Here is a 20,832-nt window from a genome sequence, read left to right on the forward strand (position 1 = left end):
TCTCAGTTTAAGGATTCATTTCAAATCATTTGGGTTGTTCAATTCTCCTGGGAAATAGACGTAATAGAGTTGATCATTTGTCGGTTTAGGAGTAATTTTTAGTGAGGTATTTAATTATATTTTGGATTATCGCTTGAGGGATATTTTAACGGATCAATGAAATTTAAATAATTTTTGAATTTAATTAGTTCTTAACCCCTTTGAATATTTTCATTTTTGTAGAGAAAATCATCTTTTTAGACAGTTTCTAGTTAGAATTCTAGCAAGGATATGCTAGAAGCTCATTAGCTACGATTACCTTCATCTAAACAGAATACAGTAAAGAAAATCAGCTGAAATTTTAGAAAATTTCAAATTTTAAAAGTTTAAAGTAAATACACCAAAACCCCACAACAGCAACAAAAAATTTACTGTTCTACGGTTTTATTAAATTTTAAATTTAAAAGCGCCGTTAAACTTTCATCAATCTTTACTCTAGTTTATTTCTGAAAAGTGTCGATTCGTAAGCACTCCAATCCACATGCAAGATATAAATACTACTAGAAATGAAATGATAGAAAAAAAAAGTCGGAATGAGAAAACGAGAAACGAGAATAAAATAAGTGATGAGAGGGCGGAAAAGGAAGATAAAAAAAATTCTTGTGTGGTGCCATTGCCTTTTTCATATTCTTCGATTTATATATACATCCTCATACATCGTACGGGTATATCCATATATGCTATAAATCACATCTCTCAAATAAATGATAACATAAATGAGAAATAAGAAGGAAATAAAATTCGTCATTGGCTTTTAGCGTACACACTGTATCCATCCATTGCCAATTTGAAGAATGTGGCAGAAAATGATGAAAATGTAAGGCAAAAAGGAGCAATTTTTACCCATTTAATACATCCCACGTGTAAACAACAAGTCATCACGCAGGCAATGAATGAAATTAATCGAAAAAGTATATCTACGTGCATGTGTACGAATATAGGAATAAACGAGACGTGTGTTGGGATAAATGTGTGAAATGGTATGTAGGATATACTTTTACTTCTTTTTATTTGGCAGATATACAGAATAGGGTTTCATTTCTCCACAACATCCATCCAATTATCTCATGAGACATTACAATTTCTCTCATTCGGTTCCACATTCACAACGTTCATCATTTACACAGAAATTCGGATGAAAAATACTAAATAATTTTTTATGTACTTGATTTGTGGAATGGAAATGTCTAGGAGGAAGCAGATTGTCATTGGTTTTCAAGTTCGTTAGTCAAGGAGATTGATGTTGGATGCTGCGGCTTTGGTGTAGAAATGTAACTGGGATATTTAGCCATGTGTAGGTGAATCTGCCAATTCAGGAGGACAGCTTCTTAGATCGAGTAGAAAAGCAGCAGATAGAATATCTGTAATTCAAGGATATTCACAATAATCCGGACATTCTAAGTGTTGGGTTAGGTTTAACGGCTGTAAGTTGAATAAACTTAGAGTCTGCCAGGCCATCGAATCTGTAGAAACATCGTTAAGTAAGGCAATTAACTCTAACTTGACACTCTGATAATAAGCCACGATAATTGATACTGGCCATTCAGTAATGATCCCGAACAGCACAGCATATTCGCTATGGTTATGGTATGACGCCTATTAACGCGAAGATGGCCTAATGGTCCATGACGATCCAAGACGATCCCTCCTGACCCATTTTTAAGGTAAATATTCATAAGATTTCCCAAATATTGATCAGCCCTAATCTAATCTTAGATCTATCAATGAAGCACCCTAATTGAAATGTCAAATCAAATTCCTTCAGAAAAGCGTTCCATTTCCCAATGAATATTTCATGCAATTTTCACTAACTTTTTCCATTCCCTTCATTTTTCCGTAACATTTTATCAGTACTGTAAGATAGGACTGTGTGAAAATTCATTAAATAATCAACGAGAATGTCTGGAATAAATTATAAGCATATAGGTCTGATGTTTGGATATGCTTAGAGTGGGGTTGAAATGGCGAAAAAGATAGTAATCACATAATGACCAGAAGCGTACAATAAAAATGATGATTTTCCATTTTCGTGCTCTATGATGATGGATTAACATATGCGGCAAAAATGAGCATGAAGTTCTTCTTTTTTTGGTAGGGATTGCACATTTTTGGGAAATGTGATATCTTAATTAGATTTCAGCAGCATTTCAACACAAAAAATAGCTGTGATGATGAGCAATTGAAATTCCTTTGGGATTTGTCATTTTTCATGGTATTGAGTCTTCAAGTAGTCACTCTGTTGACGCTTCATCTACTGCATAATTTATGAAAATTGAAGTTATTATTTAACAATTTATAATCACGAGTTTTTAGGGAGGAGCTCGTGTCTATCTGCAATCTCACTCGTATAATTGAGATGGAATATAAAAAAGCAGGGAATGACAGACATAGAGAATGTGAAAAGCAATTGAATGTGCAACAGCGGTGCTTTATATCCTCTGTCTTTTAATGCTTTTTTTGCTGGTGGAATTAAATTTTTTTTCATGGTTGGCAATTTTGATTCCCTTTATTATTTTTCTTAGTGTCTGTGGTTCTTTTGTGAGATTGAATGATGAATTTTTGACAAATTTTGTTGTTAAATTTTAATTAAAGTTGAGTTTTCTACTCATAACGGACATTTCAGGTTCAAATATTTGTGTCTTGAATAGAAAAATGTGTCTCGAATAAATTCAAATGAAATTTGATCGTTAAATCGTTAAATTTTAACAGACGCAAGTCATAATTACGTCATAGTTCTGTTTGTACCTTCCACGAAGGACATGAAACCTTTTAAAAGATGTTCATCCTTTTTGAAGAAGAAAAAATCATTCGAGGTGACTCGTTACCAACAAATAACAACACTGTTGCAAAGTCTATTAAATCAATCATAAATTGCGATCGTATTATATTGCAATTTATAGGAACGGGGATTGTGTCATCATTTCTGTATCTTGTTTTTAGTGTCTACCATCATGTTATTTCATCGATACTTTATTGAATTTTATTTATGAACCTTTTTTTTATCATACAGAAAATAAAACGTGTATGGCATAAATGTGCTTGCGACGGGATTTTTTTTAGGCAACATGCCTTTTTTTTTGATAGTACATAACATATAAAATTTATTGTTGCAGTTTTCAAATCAACATGTAATCTATAATCACTTGCCATCGGCAATTTTCTGTAGTTTCCCATTTCCTCTCTCATTATTATTGCCGTACACACTTTTGCTGCTGTTACGCGAGACTCACTGCTGTTCATTTTCAATCAATATATTTTTTATTGCAATTTTTCAATAAGGATAGAATTGAGTGTCTGTTTGTCGAGTACAAGTTCAGGCAATAACAATATTCTATGACATTTTGACCGTTAAATTTAAATCTTTGTAGCCGCCACCAAAAATTCAAACTTTTTTAACAACGATTTTAAAATTTAATTGAATGTTACTTTTTGAACTTCCAATGAACGTTTATTTTTGATCATTTTTTGAAGTATGCTACTTTTCAAATTTTCTTAATCCGTTATTTTTTTTAAAATTGAAATCTTCATTCAATCCAACGAAAATGCGTTCTCAACTGCCCCAAATGACCAAGTAAACATTTGTTAATACCTCATGCACTCCGTACAAATAAATTGAACTGGCATGAAAGTTTGCAAGGATGAAATAAAAACCATCCGCAACAAAAGCGTGTTGCCGGAGAGTGTGAGGAATTGAATAAAATGGAAATTTTGTGCGAATGCACACAATACATAATGTCGAAAATTAAATGAGATCATGATTTGAGGGTTGAATAATTGCGTAATTAAAGGCAATTTGATAATGATTTTCAAGCCTTGTTATCAGAATTGTATAATATTATTGTTTTTCGTGTTAAAAGATGCATTATCTCTCGGAGGTGTGTGTAATGAAATTTGCGAGCTGAATGCATGCGTATTGATGCATAACAAGCATTATCATAAAATGTTAATTAAGAACTAATGGGAGTGATGTTATGTCGTTTTGAATGGAAATTAAATTTTGACGAAATTGGTAATGCTGACTTGAATGCCTTGAAGGCATTAATTTCTGATTCCATTATGTTGCAATTATCTATAAAATCATACATCAAATTAAAGTTTGTAAGTTATGTTATGATGATGATTCTTTAAGATTTTTTATTAATAACATGTAATCACATTAAGGATGTAACTAACTTAATTTTCCAAAAATGATACAAAACTGGTCAATTTCTGTAATTGATCCTCAGCATTCAATACACTAACTTTATCGGCAACGGGTTTCTTTGGAAGTATCAATCGAGGCTGTGGACCGTCTTGTATTTCCCAATTTAAACGTTTGCATGTATCTTCAATCATGTCCTGTGTCAAATTTGTCATTTCGCCGAAAACATTCTCAAAAATTGATGTATATGCGTGACCTATTAACTCTATTGTATCCATACGGATCTTATCTTTTAACTCGTACATAATCTCAGCAACACTTCTTGACCATTTAAAATTATCGAGAAGCTTATACAGTTCAACAACTTCATTTTTACACAAGCACTGGAAGATTTTATGCATATGCTCTAATTCTTGATTTCCGTTCTTGACTGCTACAGGGATGCGCTTCCATAAGAATCTTGCATTTACTCTATATGAAAGATTGTATAATTAATGTGGAGGAATGCTTAAATTAATTAATTTTACTTACAAATCATCTAAATAAAAGTATGCAGCAAATAACTCATGATAAAGCTTTGGATCTTGAAGGGAATCTTCCAATTCCTGTTTCTCTAATATCTTTACAAGTTGTTCCAACTTTTCTTGAAGCATTTTAGCCGTAAACTAGCCGAATAATTTAATTATTTTTTATTTTGCGAAATTTCTCAGACCTTTGTTTATTTACTCGGTAAAGTTACAAGCCCCTCAAAAAATAAAAATTCAAATAAATTTTGACCGTTAAGAAAATTTAAGCAGCATTGGAACCATAAAAATGTTTCTACCTAAGTGATCTTTGGTAGAACTGCTCAAATGTCGAATATTAGATTCCATAGTCCACAAGAGAAACTTTCTATTTACAGTCAATTTAATTTAATTTTTTATTATTTGACGATCGGACGTACGTGGTATAAGACATGAAAGTGTTAAGCATAAATCAACTTCCATTGATTCGTAATCGATTCGATGCTCAGTGCTATAATTTTGTACGATATTTATCACAAAACAGCAGCGATGACTATCAATTCCTACAAAAGTCAAATATGCCAACATACTACTTTCAAAAATCTCTACCGAGACTTCCGATTCCGAAAATAGAAAAGACTCTCGAGAGATATTTGGCAGCACAACGGCCACTTTTGTCAGATGAGGAATATAAATTTACCGAGGCTGCCTGCACAAAGTTTGTTAAATCAGGTAAATTATTTATAAATACAAATTTGATAATAGAATTAACTGATAAGACTTAAATCTGTTATCAGGTGGTTGGGAGTTGCAGGCTATGATTAAGGAAAAAGACAAAGTCAACAAACATACATCATACATATCGGAGCCATGGTTCACGATGTACCTTAAAGACAGATCACCATTACCAGTCAATTATAATCCATTACTGCTCATGAAGCATGATACACGACCTGAATATAATGATCAAGCCATTAGAGCATCAAATGTGATTATAAGCTCGATGAGATTTATGAAATCGCTCAATGATAACATATTGGTTCCGGAAATTTTTCATATGGATGCCTCAAAGACAGACACTGATGCATTCAGATCAAAGATCATGAAGTTCCCATCATTTATTGCTACTTATGTTGCTTACTATTATAAAGCATATCCACTTGATATGGTACAATATGAGGGCTTATTTGCAGGCACTAGAGTTCCTAAACGTGACAAGGATGTTATTGAGAGATTTAAGAATGTCAAGCATGTTCTAGTAATGAAGGATGGACATTTCTATGCTGTAGAAGTACTGGATGAAAATGGAAATATTCGCAGTCCAGAATTCATCTTCTCACAAATTAAGTACCTTATGTCCATGAATGTTCCTGAAAATGAAGATCCAATTGCTGCCTTAACAACACAAAACAGGAGATTGTGGGCTGCAGCAAGAAATCATTTAGTGTCACTAAGTAGTAAGAATGCGGATAGTATGAAACTTATTGATTCCGCGCTATTCTGCCTTAATTTAGACAATACAACAATAGATGAAAATAATCCAGTTCCATCAATCAGGAACTTCTTATTTGATGAATGTAAGAATCGTTGGTATGACAAATCATTGTCAGTAATTGTTGACAAATCAGGAACAACTGGCATCAATTTTGAGCATTCATGGGGCGATGGAGTTGCTGTTTTGCGGTATTTTAATGAAATTTACAAAGATATGCAGAACAAGCCTTTTGTGACCCCAAAAACTGAATATGTTCAAGGTGTGGAATCGACGGTCAGAATGATTAAGTTTGATATTGATGCACAAGCTAAAAGTGATATAGACGCAGCTATTACAGCCCATAAGGAAGTGATTAATTCCATCGACATGAACTTTTTAAAATACAGCAAATTGAATAAGGTGCAATGCAAAAAGTACAAAGTAAGTCCCGATTCCATCATGCAATTGAGCTTCCAACTTGGATATTATAAGCAGTACAAGAAGTTTGTAGCTACATACGAAAGTTGTTCAACTTCTGCTTTTCGTCATGGTCGAACGGAAACGATGCGTCCATGTACAAATGAAACAAAAGCATTTATTGAGGCAATTGAGGGAAAGAGCCGACCATCGAATAAGGAATTGAGGGAAATGATTGATAAATGTTCAACAAAGCACTTCCAGTTGACAAAGGAGGCTGCAATGGGACAAGGATTTGATAGACATTTATTTGCACTTAAAACTGCAGCTGAAAGAATTAGAATTATTGATGATTTTGATCTGTTTAAAGATCCAGCATATACCCGAATTAATCAAAATATTTTATCGACTAGTACACTGACCAGTAATGGACTGTTAGCTGGTGGTTTCGGACCAGTTGTTAAAAATGGCTATGGAATTGGTTACAACATTAGTGACGAGCTTCTTGGGTGTGTCGTGTCCAACTATAAAAGCGAAACCAATGGTAAAGAATATGTTGACTTATTGGAACAATCTTATGATGACTTAGTCAACGTCATTCAGGCCAAATAAATGGATTGATTAAATTTTATGTATGTTAAGTACATGTTTGGGTGATTGGGTAACTTTCTCTCCAACACATTTTATATCTATCGACGATGGATCGTTGCAATAAATTAATGTGGTATGAAATTACATTATTAGATTTTGTTAAACGATAAGCTATTTAGCCTTACTTAGTGATCAAGCTATGATTATAATTTTATTTAAATGTTCATTTAGAGATAGTTTTGAATTTATTTCTTTTAAATTAGATAGGTATTTGAAATTCAAAATTCCAATTTTAATAGTTTAAATTTTAACGGTTTTCAAAAATTCAAAATTTAAGTTTTCAACAATTCAAAAACCGAAAGTTGTCAAAAAAGTTTGAATTTTAATAAACCGTTGAATTTTTTTGAGATTCCTGAATGACAAAAGACTTGACCTATTATTTTAGCGATTGTACCATGTCCATTGTATTTCCATAACTCATTTACCTCTATATTAACCAAAGTGACTAACAATGCCTTCTATTGTCTTGTCTACCTTAAGATTTTGTGGTACATGTTAAAGGAAATGTTCATTAGTTAACTTATTTTCACACAGTTATAGCTCATTGTTAAGACTATTTGTCATAAAACATAATAAAAGATACGACAAAACATTAATTATGCATGCTGTTTTATTTTATCTATTTAATTTTTGACCACGATGATAAATTTCCGTGATCTTTAATTTCTATTTGATTATCTGCCATTTTACTTCTAATCTCATCACATATTTTAAACAATTCCTTATTTTTCGACTCTTTTGCTCTTATTCGGATGTCATTTCGGACTTTTATGATTGAATCGATAACGTTGTCAATATGAACTTCATCACTTGACTCTTTTGATGAATTACTTTCACTTATTCCAAATGTTTCGAAAAGTTTATCAATATAATTTAGAACAGCTTGGAGCAAGACTTTATCAAATGCAGGCGATTTCAAGCAGGAATGATTGTCTGTGCTGTTAATCATCCTACTTGTTGTTTTCATTAGCTCTGATACATGACCAATGCAGACTGCTGTATGGAAGTCATCCTTAAGTGCTAAATCGACATTTTTCTTACATTCCAAAAATTGAATACTGAGCGCTTCCTCATCAATATATCCATCAACTTTTAATCCATTCATAAATGCTTTTACATCTGATTTAAACGACTTTAGTCTTTTCAGGATTTTATCAGCAGCATCCATTAAGTCTGGACCGAATTCAATGGATGATCGATAATGTGATAATAGACATGCCATTCGGAACTGATCACTTGAATATTCTTTTAATAAATCCTGTATAGAAATTGTATTCTTCAATGATTTAGACATTTTTTCGCTCTGTCCTTTTAAATGCAAATGACCCGTATGAATCCAGTTTTGAACCCAATCACCACAATTGTGATAAACACAACTTTGTGCTTCCTCGTTTTCATGATGTGGGAATTTTAAATCAATTCCTCCTGCATGAAAATCAATATGTGAACCAAAGACAAGACTAGCTAATGTTGAGCACTCAATATGCCATCCTGGACGTCCTTTACTGTATTTTGATTCCCAATAAGGCTCATTTTCTTTTGCAGCCTTCCATAATGCGAATTCAGATGTTGATGGATCTTCCAAGACAACATTATGTAGCTTTCCATAATTGCGATAGGATGTTGTCTTGAAGTACACTGATCCATCAGTTCCAACTTTTGTGAATCCCTTGTTTTCGATTTCTTCAATAAATTCTAAAATCTCTGGAATCTTATCAGTCACTCTTAACTTTATGTCAGGATGTAATACATTCAATTTATTTAGATCCTCCCAAAATTCAGCTTCATATTCCTCAGCCAACAACTTCCAATTTTTGCCGGTTTCATGACTTCTTTTGATTATTTTATCATCAATGTTTGTTATATTCATGCATGTTACTAAATTGATGTTAAAATGGTTCCTCAATATCCTCTGTAGTATGTCTAGTCTAACATATGTCGAGGCATGACCAATATGAGCACTGTCATAGACTGTTGGACCACTGGAAAGGATCAAATTTTTACGAAAAGTTCTTCAACTGGATGTGCAATTTTCTCACCATGTATACCACGATGAATAAAGGGGATTCTTTAAAACTAATGGCACTTTGTGCTTGTGTCTGTAACTATATATTTGAATTCCATCTGCTATCTCATGACAAAATCTTCTTGTTGAATTAAAATTGATTAAACTAAATTTAATTGTTTTTAAACTCGAAAACATTTTTATGGTTCTAAAATGCACTCATAAATAAGGCATTTGAATCCTATTAGTTGTTGTTGTGTCTGTCTGTCTAAAATTTTAGGACCAATGAAGTTTCTAAGCTTGACAGAACTAAATTAAGTTCTAGGAAATTTCCGTTAAATTATTTTTTGAAAGTTTTTCAATTACATTTTGAATTTTTGAAAACCGTTGAGAGTTTAAAATGTGCTGTACAGGTTTCTATTAACTTTACGAGTTTTAAGAGTTTATGGTAAAATTGTAATAGCATTAAACAGTGTAATAACATAAGAATCAGAATTCAATATGCTAGGAATAAGTAAAAATTTCAATAAAATATGTTGCAGAAAAATCATGATTGACATTGGATTTGACAAAGTTTCACCACATAAATATTCAAATATTAAAAGGCCGTTAAGAACAAAATGATCAGAAGAAATCTGATCGTGTTAAAACTGCTCAATAAAGTTCTTAAACTCAAGTCTATCAAAGAACTAAACATTTCAACTGTTCCAATATCTCATAAATTCCCTCTCAACCGCACACATAGAAGCGCCTCAACAGCATTTTTTATGTATAAGTGACAAAAGCAAAACACAAGAAAATTCAGAATCAAGAAAAATTTTATTTTAGATTATTTGAGTGTTTTAAGTGACAAAGTTTCAATACAAATGAATAGTAATGAATAGTTTAATCAAAGTTTTTTGATAAATTCACATTCTTTCACATTGTGCCGATTCAATTTCTTTAGAATTTTACTGTGAAAAAAACAAGACTGAAAAAAAACTACAAAAAAAAAAATTTTCCAAAAAAAAAAAACTATGGAAGAGGTCGAAAAGTCAACCCAGCTTAAAAAATGTGCATCACTCAATAATTTAATTCAGAATAATCAGTCAACTCAAAGTAGTATGGCACAGTCACAAAATAGTCCTGCACAGAGGTAAGAATTGAGGGATATTTTAAGAAAAAAATTCCAATTTTTTTTCTGTTTTTTTTCGGAATCAACAAAAAATTTTTAAAAATGAGATTTTTTCACATTTTTTGTTGTTACTTCTTTTTTAATCAAATTCAGAGATCATCTGTCGTTATCGCTTTTTACTCCAAGAACACGACGTTTTTCTTGTTCTAGCAATGGAGCAAATGGCTCGAGTGGTCTCGTTAGTCCTGGACCACGATTAGCACCTAGAGTATCACAATTAAGACAGGAGGAATGTGCTGATTCCCAAAATGTAAGGGAAGTTAATCACGAAAGAGAAGTGCATACAGCATTATCAATTTCACAAAGCTATGAGGATCTCACACTAGTTATGAATGAAAATTGGACGTTTAAAAGCAATGATGAATTTAGTAATCCCCTACATGTAACTTTACCAAATACTAATACCTGTTCATCGCCTTCCCCAACAAGGTATGTAACATGCTCATTTTACGGAACTGTAATTGAATATTAAAAACCACAAATTATTATTCTGTATTTAATTTCAAATTTAATTCTAATATTTCAATTTTCTAATATAGTCGTCAAAGTGTCATGCGGTTATGTCCAGCAATGTCACCGTCACCAACACGGAGGAGTTTTGCAACACGTCGTAGTATGTCACCTATTGCAATGAGGCCTAGTCCTTTAGGCTCCGTAAAACGGAAATTTGATATGGTTGATGATGGAAATTCGTGTTCCAGTTCATCGCAACCTTATAAAAAGTTTTTTACAGAAAGGTAATTAAATTATTGATCGTTTTATTGACAAGCGTTGTAATTTGATTGACAATTTTCTCTGAGCTTCAAATTGTTAGAGCTGCATTTTGGCAATTAGTATTCGCAAAATCGCAATTGTTTGTTCAAAAATAGCAAAGACACAATCGAATTGAGACTTTGCTAAATATATGAAACAAAATTCAAATTTAAAATGATCGTTAAATTTTAATAATCTTCTAATGCGCTCTTAAAAATTGTCAATAACTTTTGTGCTGTTATTGCATTGTACACGCCCACACAATAATGATCACATTACTAATATATCAATTTATTTTCAATTTAAAATCAGTCACAGTCGCGGTTCATCGCCAATTATGTCACCATTACCAATATGTAACAGTCCTGACGACTCATGTACCAATAATAGTGAGACGTTCAGCGGTCGAATTACACCAAAGATGTTTGTAACAAAAGCCTTTAGTTCAACATTTAGCTCCATGACCTCGTCACCATTATCAACTCATTCATTTGAGAACGATACACCTAGTCCATCAGCTAATATTCCATCATCATCATCCTCATCGTCTTCATCGTCCTCATCAAAAGAGCAGGATCGTATGGAGGTAGCAAGTACATTAAGTGCTGATAGCGGTGTAGATACAACTAACGATGTTGGATGTGAATTAACGACGAATGACGTGGTACAATGTAATTCTGTTCTAAAAGATGCCGATAGTACGATTAAGGAACGAGATGAGATGATTATCGAAGAAGAAATTACTCCTTCAAATATACCAATGACGTTGTAGACTTTTTAAGTTTTGTTTAAAAATGAATTATGAATTAGACTAAGTAAAAAGTTGAATATTTGTGAACACACACGAAAAAAATATTTCTCACACATATTAATCAATAGTCAGCTCTAGTGCTCTGTTTCTATTTTCTCCCTGCTATGAATGTTTCTATTAACTTTAATTTATTTTAAAACAAAGCAATCTTGTTAGCGCATTTTTGTGATAAAAAATTTTCTGCTTTGATTTTAATGTGGATGTATTTGTGGGCATGCATAATGTGATTGCTTTTTAATGGTTGTTTTGGTCTGATATGGACGGATTTCTCTGATAGATGACGGTTCGGTACATGAATGCACTGGATTGCAGGATTTTTTTTGAAAATTCGTTATTCAAAATTTTTGAATCTTGTTCAAAAATCTTTTGAGTTTCAGTCAAAGTTTGAATTTTTTAAAATCGGTTAAAATTTGATTTTTTGAAAATGGTCAAAATTTGAATTTTGGAAGACCGTTAAATTTGAAATTTTTAAAAGGATTGAAAATTCAAATATTCGAAGACCGTTAATATTTCAATTATGGTTTTTTGTACTTCGTATAGCACACGAAGTACTTTATTCTTTGTTGACATCCACATGCATATGATTTGAAATGGAAATTCTTCCGCATTTTGCAAACGAGAGAGAAAAATTTAAATGCGCAAAAATTTAAACTTCATTTATTGTCATTGAACTAGAATATCAAACAAAAACAAAAATTACAAATTGAGAATCTAGAATAACAACAAACAAAGGAAGAAAATAATCAGAACGAGCAATTAACACAAAATAGTATCAGAAAGAAGTTAATAATATGTGTGGGCGACAACCATAATAACTACATAAAATAATCACATTTCATTGAGAAATAAGCATAGCATATGAATATAAAATATTAGAAATGAGAAATACAATCAAACCATATTTAACGACGTCACATGAAATTCGATAACCATGAAGGAACAGAAAAATAAGAAGAAATTTAGTGAATCGAGTTTAAAAGCGTAGATTCTAAGTTAGTTATTAATAATTTATGTTATTAAATAGGATAATTTTTTTTTTCAATTGTGAAAAAAAGGATAAAAAGAATATTTTTCTAGTTTGATGATCATGATCATAAATCCTAAAATAATGTGTGAATGTTGAATATGTGCGAAATGTCTGCTTTCTTGGTTGATGCCAAATTAATGTTTAATTTCAAATTAGGGCGTAAATCTGGAATTTGTAGGAAATTTTTATTTTGATTTTGGCTTGTGGATTGTGGCACACCAATAAATTCCAAAAAATATGCTTAACAAAATGACAGGCTATATTAAATTTGATTTGCACCTAATTCTTGTTTAATTTCTCATATCATCCAAAACGGAAACAAAAATGTGAAGGAAATCCTGTAAAAGTTAAAAAATCAAACCGAATGTTAATAAAAAATGAACAGAAAAAACTCATTTTTCTCCTATTGAAAGTATTTATTGCGTTTCACACATGTTACTTCTTTTTTTATTATGTAAAATGATCCTTACAGGCTACTTATACAATGTGCTTAAGTGAATTTTCATGTTTATTTAAGCATATTTGCATGTAAATTTGATTTCAATATTTGTGATTTTGCCGACTCCTTACATGTCCTCAAATGATTGTTCAAATAATTTAATACTGAAAATTTCTTGTCACAAAACATACAGGAATATGGACGAAGTCCTGTATGTATTCGTTGATGCTGAGTTAATGTGTTTGACTGTGAAAATGCTCGTCCACATAAATCGCATTTGAACTGAAATACGAGACGAAATTTTTAATACAATTAGGCAGGAGTTATGAAAAAAATGAATTACTCACCGGCTTCTCTTTTGTATGTGTTCTCAAATGGCGCTTATGATGATCGGATATGGCAAATTCTTTGTCGCAAAATTGGCACCTGTATGGTTCTCGATTGGTGTGGGAAATTTTATGGAGCAGCAGTTGACTACTTGCACTAAACGTCAGATCACAAACATCACATCTGTGAGGCTGTAAAATTGAATAAAAACCGTTAAAAATTTAAAAAAATGTGTCTTGACTAGAATTCAAATTTTGAGAATCCGTTAAAATTTAAATTTTAAAAATTCGTTAAAATCAGTGAATTTTTCAAATCATCCAAAAATGCTCACCTTAATCTCCTTATGTACTAAATAATGTTGCTTTAATGATGATGGCCTTGAGAATTGCTTATTGCATCTATGACACTCAAAAATTTGATTGAATGATTCGCCATACGTTGGCGATTGCTCTGCCTTTTGATGATTTTGTTCCTTTTTTATTTCATTCTGATGAATTTTTCGTTTATGAAAACCTAGAGAGCTTGATTGTGTGTATGATTTTCCACATAAATTGCATTTAAAATGCTTACGATTATCCAAACTATGACGTTTTGTATGATTGTTCAATTCATCGGACGATGATAGGATCTCATCACATGTTTGACACTTGAATTGATTAATATCACTTGACTCTCGTTTTGTTGTCATGTAATTGTTTGATGATGGATTATTGTGGATTTGTTGATTTTGTGAATGATGTTGTGGTGGTTTACAGGCTCCTGAAAATGGACAGTGAATTTAATTGTTATGAAAGGTTCTTTTGGTCCATTATGCATGTTATTTATGCCTTAATCTGGTTAAATCATTCAAAAACTGTAACATGGCATTTCTAAAAGCTGTCAAAAATTTTCAAAACGTTAAACATTCATAACGGACATTTTTGATTTGAATAAAATCATTGAATCAAAGTAGCTCGCCCCTTTCATGTGAAAAAATCAGTTTTCTTCTGAATTTCAAAGAGTGCACATCGCATCTCTCATAAAAGTTAATTTAAGTACAATTTAAGACTGATTTATTAAAAATCTATGCTTAACAAGGACACACAATAGAGCAAAGTATTCAAAGCACTCAAAAGATTCATCTAAAAATGTTCCAAATCAAGGAAGAAGCTCTCGAAATGAGCTTTGAAAACATCGACATCAAGGATGAAGAAATCAAACTTGAAACTGACGGAATCACCAATATATCATGTGAAATAATTGAAATGGAGCCTACTACAGTTCCCAAGAAGGAAGAATTTATTGATAGTCCAAAGAAAGAAGATCCAGACCCAAATGACGGGACTTTTGGAATGCTTCCTCTCAATGACATCAATGGCTTGTTTGATGACATGTCGACTGAAGATTTAAACAATTTATTTGAAGAGTTGGATCGCGAAGATGCAATTTTAATTGGCGATGAATCTAGTGATAATGATTGCGTAATTGTCACATTTCAATGTGAATCATGTCCCAAAAAATTCTACTTAGAAGAGGATTTAATGTCACATAAGCAAAAGCACAGCTGGCCATATGTCTGTCAAACTTGCAACAGGAAATTCCCGGATGCATCTAAATTAATGATCCATAAGCGTGATACTCATGAAAATCCAAGAAGTCATGTGTGTCCGACTTGCGGCAGGAGATTTAATAAAAGACTTGGAATGGAATTTCATAGAAAAAGTCATGACAAGAATCATAAGGTGTTTAAATGCCAATTTTGTAAATTTGCCACTGATGGAATAAAAAGTCTATCAAATCACCTAAAAATTCACAATATAGTCAAGAGAGAACCAAAAGTTGAATTGATGGACGTGAAGGAAGAACCAACAGTTGCTGATATGATTAGCGTGAAGGAAGAACCTAAAGTTTTCACATTTGAGGCTGTTAAGATGGAAATGAATTTGACAGAACCGAAAACTGAATTAGTTTACGTCAAGGAAGAACCAGAACTGGATTTGTAATTTAAATAATTAACAAAAATATTGCTTAATCGTTAAAGGAACATATACAATAAGTCATTGAATTAATATTTTTTACGTATTATTGGAAATTGTTATTAATTATATTTGAGATATATTTTCATGCTGTTTATAAAGTGAAAGATTGAATTAAAAAGTTGAAAGTTATGAAAACCGTTAAATTTTAAAAACATTGAATTTGAAATACTGTCAATCGTTAAAATTTGAATTTTTAAAAACCGTTAGAACATGAACTAAAATAAATTGAATAATTGTTCTTGATCTTGGACGTCATTTACACAAAATCTTGCCTTAATAATTCATAAAAGCACGTAATACATACCAATTGCTTGATTGTTACTACTGGTTTGTGGCAATGCCGGTATATAATTCGATAGTATTGGTGTAGCTATTTGTGGAAATTGTTGATAATATGAGTACGGTAATTGATGATAAAAGTTATCCATTTCACTATTATTGGTCTTTTGTGCAAAATTATTATTGATTTCACTCTTTGATTGCTTACTTCCTCCACCCTCTACATGCAATTCAACAACTTCACGATGCTTATCCAAGAGATGCTCACGAAAATGCTTATCGTCAACGACAATTTTCTTACATATTGTACATTTATGAATTTGTTTCATTTCATGTTTACTAATATGTTTTAAATAGCTCAATATTCTTGTAAATGTTCCTTTGCAGAATAAGCATTCAAAGAGAAATTTATTCTTTAATGAAAAGTCTGATGTGTTCTTTGTATATGCACGATAATCTTCTGTTTTAAGTTGCTCTGTCTGACGGGCTAATGATGATGAGATATGGCTCATAATTTTTAATTCTTTTCCTTTTTACTTGAATATTTTTATTATTTGACAACTTATGCATGAATTATGATTACTTCTTGTTCCTCATCCACAGCAAAATAATAATAATAATAAGGGTTTAATCATGAATTTTTTACATTTGCATCATTCTTGACTTCTTTTGATCAACAAGTCGAAGGGAAATCTGTAAAAAGAAAATTATTTGAATCAGCATAAATGTCTTGATGTAAGTTTCAAGCATAAATTCATTTTCTTTCATAACAAATGTGTTTGTGGCATAAAGAATATCATTTTAAAAAACTGAACATATGTGAGTATGGGATGAAGTCTGCTCCCATCTATCCCAATTCTTAAATACTGCTCTCTTTTATGTACATGTGAAATCCCATTTATTGTGCATATATACAATATGCTATAAAGATAGGGATGTTGGGACGAACGATGAAGGAAGAAGAGCAAGAAAATAGTCGAGATAAAAATAATATTATACATTATTGTCATAAAATTAATGCTAGTAGAAAAACTAGTAATGAAGCGGATCACGCTTCATGAGAATATTCACACAATACGAAGATCAGAAACTGTACAGAAAAGTAAAAAATAAAAATAAAACAACTTGAACAATATAAGAGATTTATGAAATAAAAAATGATAATTTGCAAGTAATTAACTAAAATTATTTACATGGAGAATAACATGTACAGTTACTACTTTCGAACTTTTAAAGTTCGAGCTTCGCTCGAACTGTTTTTCTTCTCACGGCAACATATTTTCATAGATATGCAGTTTCTAATGTTTGAGAAAATTTTCACGCCTTCACTCGCTTCGCTCCGTTCAGGTCGCAAAAATTTGTGAGCTTCGCTCAACCAAGTCCGAACTGCGTTCGAACTATAAATGTTCGAGCTTCGCTCGAACTGTTTTTCTTCTCACGGCAACATATTTTCATAGATATGCAGTTTCTAATGTTTGAGAAAATTTTCACGCCTTCACTCGCTTCGCTCCGTTCAGGTCGCAAAAATTTGTGAGCTTCGCTCAACCAAGTCCGAACTGCGTTCGAACTATTAATGTTCGAGCTTCGCTCGAACTATTTTTCTTCTCACGGCAACATATTTTCATAGATATGCAGTTTCTAATGTTTGGGAAAATTTTCACGCCTTCACTCGCTTCGCTCCGTTCAGGTCGCAAAAATTTGTGAGCTTCGCTCAACCAAGTCCGAACTGCGTTCGAACTATTAATGTTCGAGCTTCGCTCGAACTATTTTTCTTCTCACGGCAACATATTTTCATAGATATGCAGTTTCTAATGTTTGAGAAAATACAGTATTTATATAGGTCACTATACGAGCCGGGCTGAGCTTCGCTCGCCCGACTTGGGTAGATTACAGTACTTATATAGATCACTATATGAGCCGGGCTGAGCTTCGCTCGCCCGACTTGGGTAGATTACAGTACTTATATAGATCACTATACAAGCCGGGCTGAGCTTCGCTCGCCCGACTTGGGTAGATTACAGTACTTATATAGATCACTATACGAGCCGGGCTGAGCTTCGCTCGCCCGACTTGGGTAGATTACAGTACTTATATAGATCACTATACGAGCCGGGCTGAGCTTCGCTCGCCCGACTTGGGTAGATTACAGTGCTTATATAGATCACTATACGAGCTCGGCTGAGTAATTATATTCGTATTGTGTATATACGAACTAGGCTAAATGTATTGATTCTTAAGAAGTATTTTGATTTAACCTTGTTAACTTCGCTTTTGTTTTCTAAAAATTAAGCACATTAATGGATAGATATTTCTAATATCTACATTTAATATTTACATTTTTTTTTGTATACTTCAAGTATTCAAAAAAAAAACTCAAAAAAAATGGAAAAAAAAATTTCAGAATTTCATAGGATTCGATCTAACGACCTGAAGATTTCAATTACTTGTAACCAAATGCAATCAGCCAAATCTCAATAAAAATTATTATTAATAATTTGGATAAAACATGTATATAAATTAATGAATTTTAGATCATGAAAAATATAGAAGAAATACTCTTAATTGTCCGCAATTTTTTTAAAACACGTGTTTTGGAATAAGCGGCTAATATTTAGGGAAAAAATTTCAGTTTTTTGCATTTTGTGCCTCAGTGGATGCATCTCATGACCCCAAAAACTATACAGCTCGTGTGATAACCAATATCTATCGATAGAAAAAACCGGAAGTCTTAACTTTGTGTTAAAATTGAGTTTTCGCGGAAACTAACTAACTTGCTAAAGGACAGAACGTGATTTTTTGCGATTTCTCGGCACTGGAAGCACCAATCATGAAGGAGTTTTTACCATTTGATAGGTAATACGAAGCACAAACTTTGAATGACCGAACTTTTTTTATAATTCGGCAAGGCTGAGGCAGTAAATCGAAAAAAGTAGATTTCTGTAAAACAAAAAACAATATATTCACACAATTTTGTGTGAATATGAAAGTTGTAGGATAGAGTTTATGCTTTTATGCTCGGAATACATATATGCATGCGTTATTTACTGAATGAGTTTGAAAGTTACAAAATGAAGGATTTTAAGATGCATTCTGATTTTTCTGAACTTAAAAACCGTTACATTTGAATTTTTTGAAACTTTTAAAATTTGAAAAGAAATTTTTGGAAAACCGGTAAAATTTTGAATTTTTGAAAACCGTTTGAACTTTGAATGTTTTGAAAACCGTTTGAATTTGATTTTTCTTGGAAACCGTTTGAAATTGCGATTTTGAAAACCGGTAAATTTGAATTTTTGAAAACCGTTAAAATTTTGAATTTTATTACTATCTAAGACAAGTTATATCCAGGTTGTTATACCCAAACTGAACATTTTGCACCTCCATCACTTCAAAAAACAAGTGTAAAATGCTATGAAGGGCAATTATAATTTATTTAATTATTAAGGATGAAAAAACGTGTAAAAAGACTCTTAAGAGCAGGATTATGTTGTATTTACATTATGTATCACACAATCTATCCCATCTTTTTTATTATATACAGACATTAATGTGAAATTTCAACAAAAGAGGGATTCAATAAACTTTATGAAAGTGAAATTTAAAACTACGTCTTAATAACAGGCTTCAATGAAAGGCTGAAGCTATAGAAAACTTTCAACTACTCGTTATGTGTTTAAATAAATAAAAATAAATAGTGTTTTTTATTTTTTTGAAAAACAATTAAATTGAATTGAATGCATCTATATATGAAGAAGCGGACTAATCAAATAGACATATAACATTATTGCATATGGAATAAAAAAGCAATAATAAAAAATACTATAAAATATATATTTATTCGCAATGTTATGCTATATGCATCGAAAAAAGTATGTTTATGCATGAACTCTAAATAATGAAATATAAATTTGTTTAATATTCATGACACTACTGCAATATACACACGTTAAAATATTATTTTTTTATTTCATATAAAAATTATTATTATCAGAGTTATAAATAGAATTAGGTACGGATTTGACGGCAACTGATCGTTTATAACGAAAGTATTAAATTAACAAAAATGATATCCAGGAGACAATATTGTGAACACAATTTACTAAATATGGATCTTATGTACATGGGTAAACAATGTTCATAGCTTCTTATATTTCACTGTGTATATAGCGACTATATACAATAATTTTAAAGCAGGGAAAAGAAGGAAAAAAAGGAAGGCTTACACTATCTTCAGAATTGCTTTAAATTCACACTTTTAAGCCATAAACACATTTGTTATTGTATATCCGACTAGTTCTTATAGCAAATAAACAATCCTTTTACCTAACATCCATAAATTCACTCAAGATATGTTAAAAATATCACTTTTTAGGAATTTTCATTTTCCTTCGATAATCCAGATCTTTATTGATAGTTAACACACTTATCGTACTTAATGTCAATTGATAATATGTTACACAATTGCTAATTTCCTATAAGCAACACAATTTCTTTAATTTTCAATCCTTTTGATTTTCACTGAATTTCTTATAAGACTAAAAATGAAAAACATAGGTGGAATATCACTCAATAGAACTGGTTTTTCAATATTTTGTGGAAATGTGATTTATTTTTGATATTTTCTATTTCTTTGTGTATTTTATTGAAGTTTAATTAAGGAATTGTAATAAATTTCACAATATTCTTGTTTAAAAATGAATATTTTGATGAATTTTCGAGAAAAACAATTTTTTGAAAATGTTTGTTGCTCAAATTTAAAAAGTACTGGAAAAAATTG

General features: G+C 31.6%; 5 protein-coding genes across 7 annotated transcripts; 2 read left to right on the plus strand and 3 right to left on the minus strand.

Annotated features, from left to right (window-relative positions):
• Positions 1 to 4,142: 4,142 nt before the first annotated feature.
• Positions 4,143 to 4,932, minus strand: CSN8 (COP9 signalosome subunit 8). The gene is made up of 2 exons (XM_070640875.1): positions 4,712 to 4,932; positions 4,143 to 4,651 (listed from the first exon to the last, which is right to left on the minus strand). Exons 1-2 carry the CDS (start codon positions 4,831 to 4,833, stop codon positions 4,213 to 4,215), a joined length of 561 nt encoding a protein of 186 aa, XP_070496976.1. The 5' UTR covers positions 4,834 to 4,932; the 3' UTR covers positions 4,143 to 4,212.
• A 94-nt stretch (positions 4,933 to 5,026) lies between these two features.
• CPT2 (Carnitine palmitoyltransferase 2) lies at positions 5,027 to 7,821 on the plus strand. The gene is made up of 2 exons (XM_070640873.1): positions 5,027 to 5,415; positions 5,481 to 7,821. Exons 1-2 carry the CDS (start codon positions 5,136 to 5,138, stop codon positions 7,184 to 7,186), a joined length of 1,986 nt encoding a protein of 661 aa, XP_070496974.1. The 5' UTR covers positions 5,027 to 5,135; the 3' UTR covers positions 7,187 to 7,821.
• CysRS-m (cysteine--tRNA ligase-like protein, mitochondrial) lies at positions 7,818 to 9,399 on the minus strand. Its single transcript, XM_070640874.1, has 2 exons — positions 9,265 to 9,399; positions 7,818 to 9,207 (listed from the first exon to the last, which is right to left on the minus strand). The coding sequence occupies exon 2, from the start codon at positions 9,093 to 9,095 to the stop codon at positions 7,845 to 7,847; it is 1,251 nt and encodes a 416-aa protein (XP_070496975.1). The 5' UTR covers positions 9,096 to 9,207; positions 9,265 to 9,399; the 3' UTR covers positions 7,818 to 7,844.
• A 624-nt stretch (positions 9,400 to 10,023) lies between these two features.
• On the plus strand, positions 10,024 to 13,410 carry LOC139091059 (P2R1A-PPP2R2A-interacting phosphatase regulator 1). 2 transcript variants are annotated; one of them, XM_070640996.1, is made up of 4 exons: positions 10,024 to 10,365; positions 10,555 to 10,833; positions 10,944 to 11,141; positions 11,470 to 13,410. In XM_070640996.1, exons 1-4 carry the CDS (start codon positions 10,247 to 10,249, stop codon positions 11,927 to 11,929), a joined length of 1,056 nt encoding a protein of 351 aa, XP_070497097.1. In that variant the 5' UTR covers positions 10,024 to 10,246; the 3' UTR covers positions 11,930 to 13,410. The 2 variants fall into 2 exon arrangements, with proteins under 2 accessions (XP_070497097.1, XP_070497096.1); XM_070640995.1 differs by having other exon boundaries at positions 10,025 to 10,365; positions 10,498 to 10,833.
• Positions 13,391 to 20,599, minus strand: LOC139091057 (zinc finger protein ZFP2-like). 2 transcript variants are annotated; one of them, XM_070640994.1, is made up of 6 exons: positions 20,379 to 20,599; positions 16,084 to 16,751; positions 14,332 to 14,520; positions 14,093 to 14,274; positions 13,782 to 13,952; positions 13,391 to 13,716 (listed from the first exon to the last, which is right to left on the minus strand). In XM_070640994.1, exons 2-6 carry the CDS (start codon positions 16,568 to 16,570, stop codon positions 13,504 to 13,506), a joined length of 1,242 nt encoding a protein of 413 aa, XP_070497095.1. In that variant the 5' UTR covers positions 16,571 to 16,751; positions 20,379 to 20,599; the 3' UTR covers positions 13,391 to 13,503. The 2 variants fall into 2 exon arrangements, with proteins under 2 accessions (XP_070497095.1, XP_070497094.1); XM_070640993.1 differs by having other exon boundaries at positions 14,093 to 14,520.
• Between the last annotated feature and the right edge of the window lie 233 nt (positions 20,600 to 20,832).

Source organism: Chironomus tepperi, unplaced genomic scaffold (genome assembly GCF_022539635.2).
Source record: "Chironomus tepperi strain 1889 unplaced genomic scaffold, CSIRO-AGI_Ctep_v1 contig_223, whole genome shotgun sequence".
Classification (NCBI taxonomy): domain Eukaryota; kingdom Metazoa; phylum Arthropoda; class Insecta; order Diptera; family Chironomidae; genus Chironomus; species Chironomus tepperi.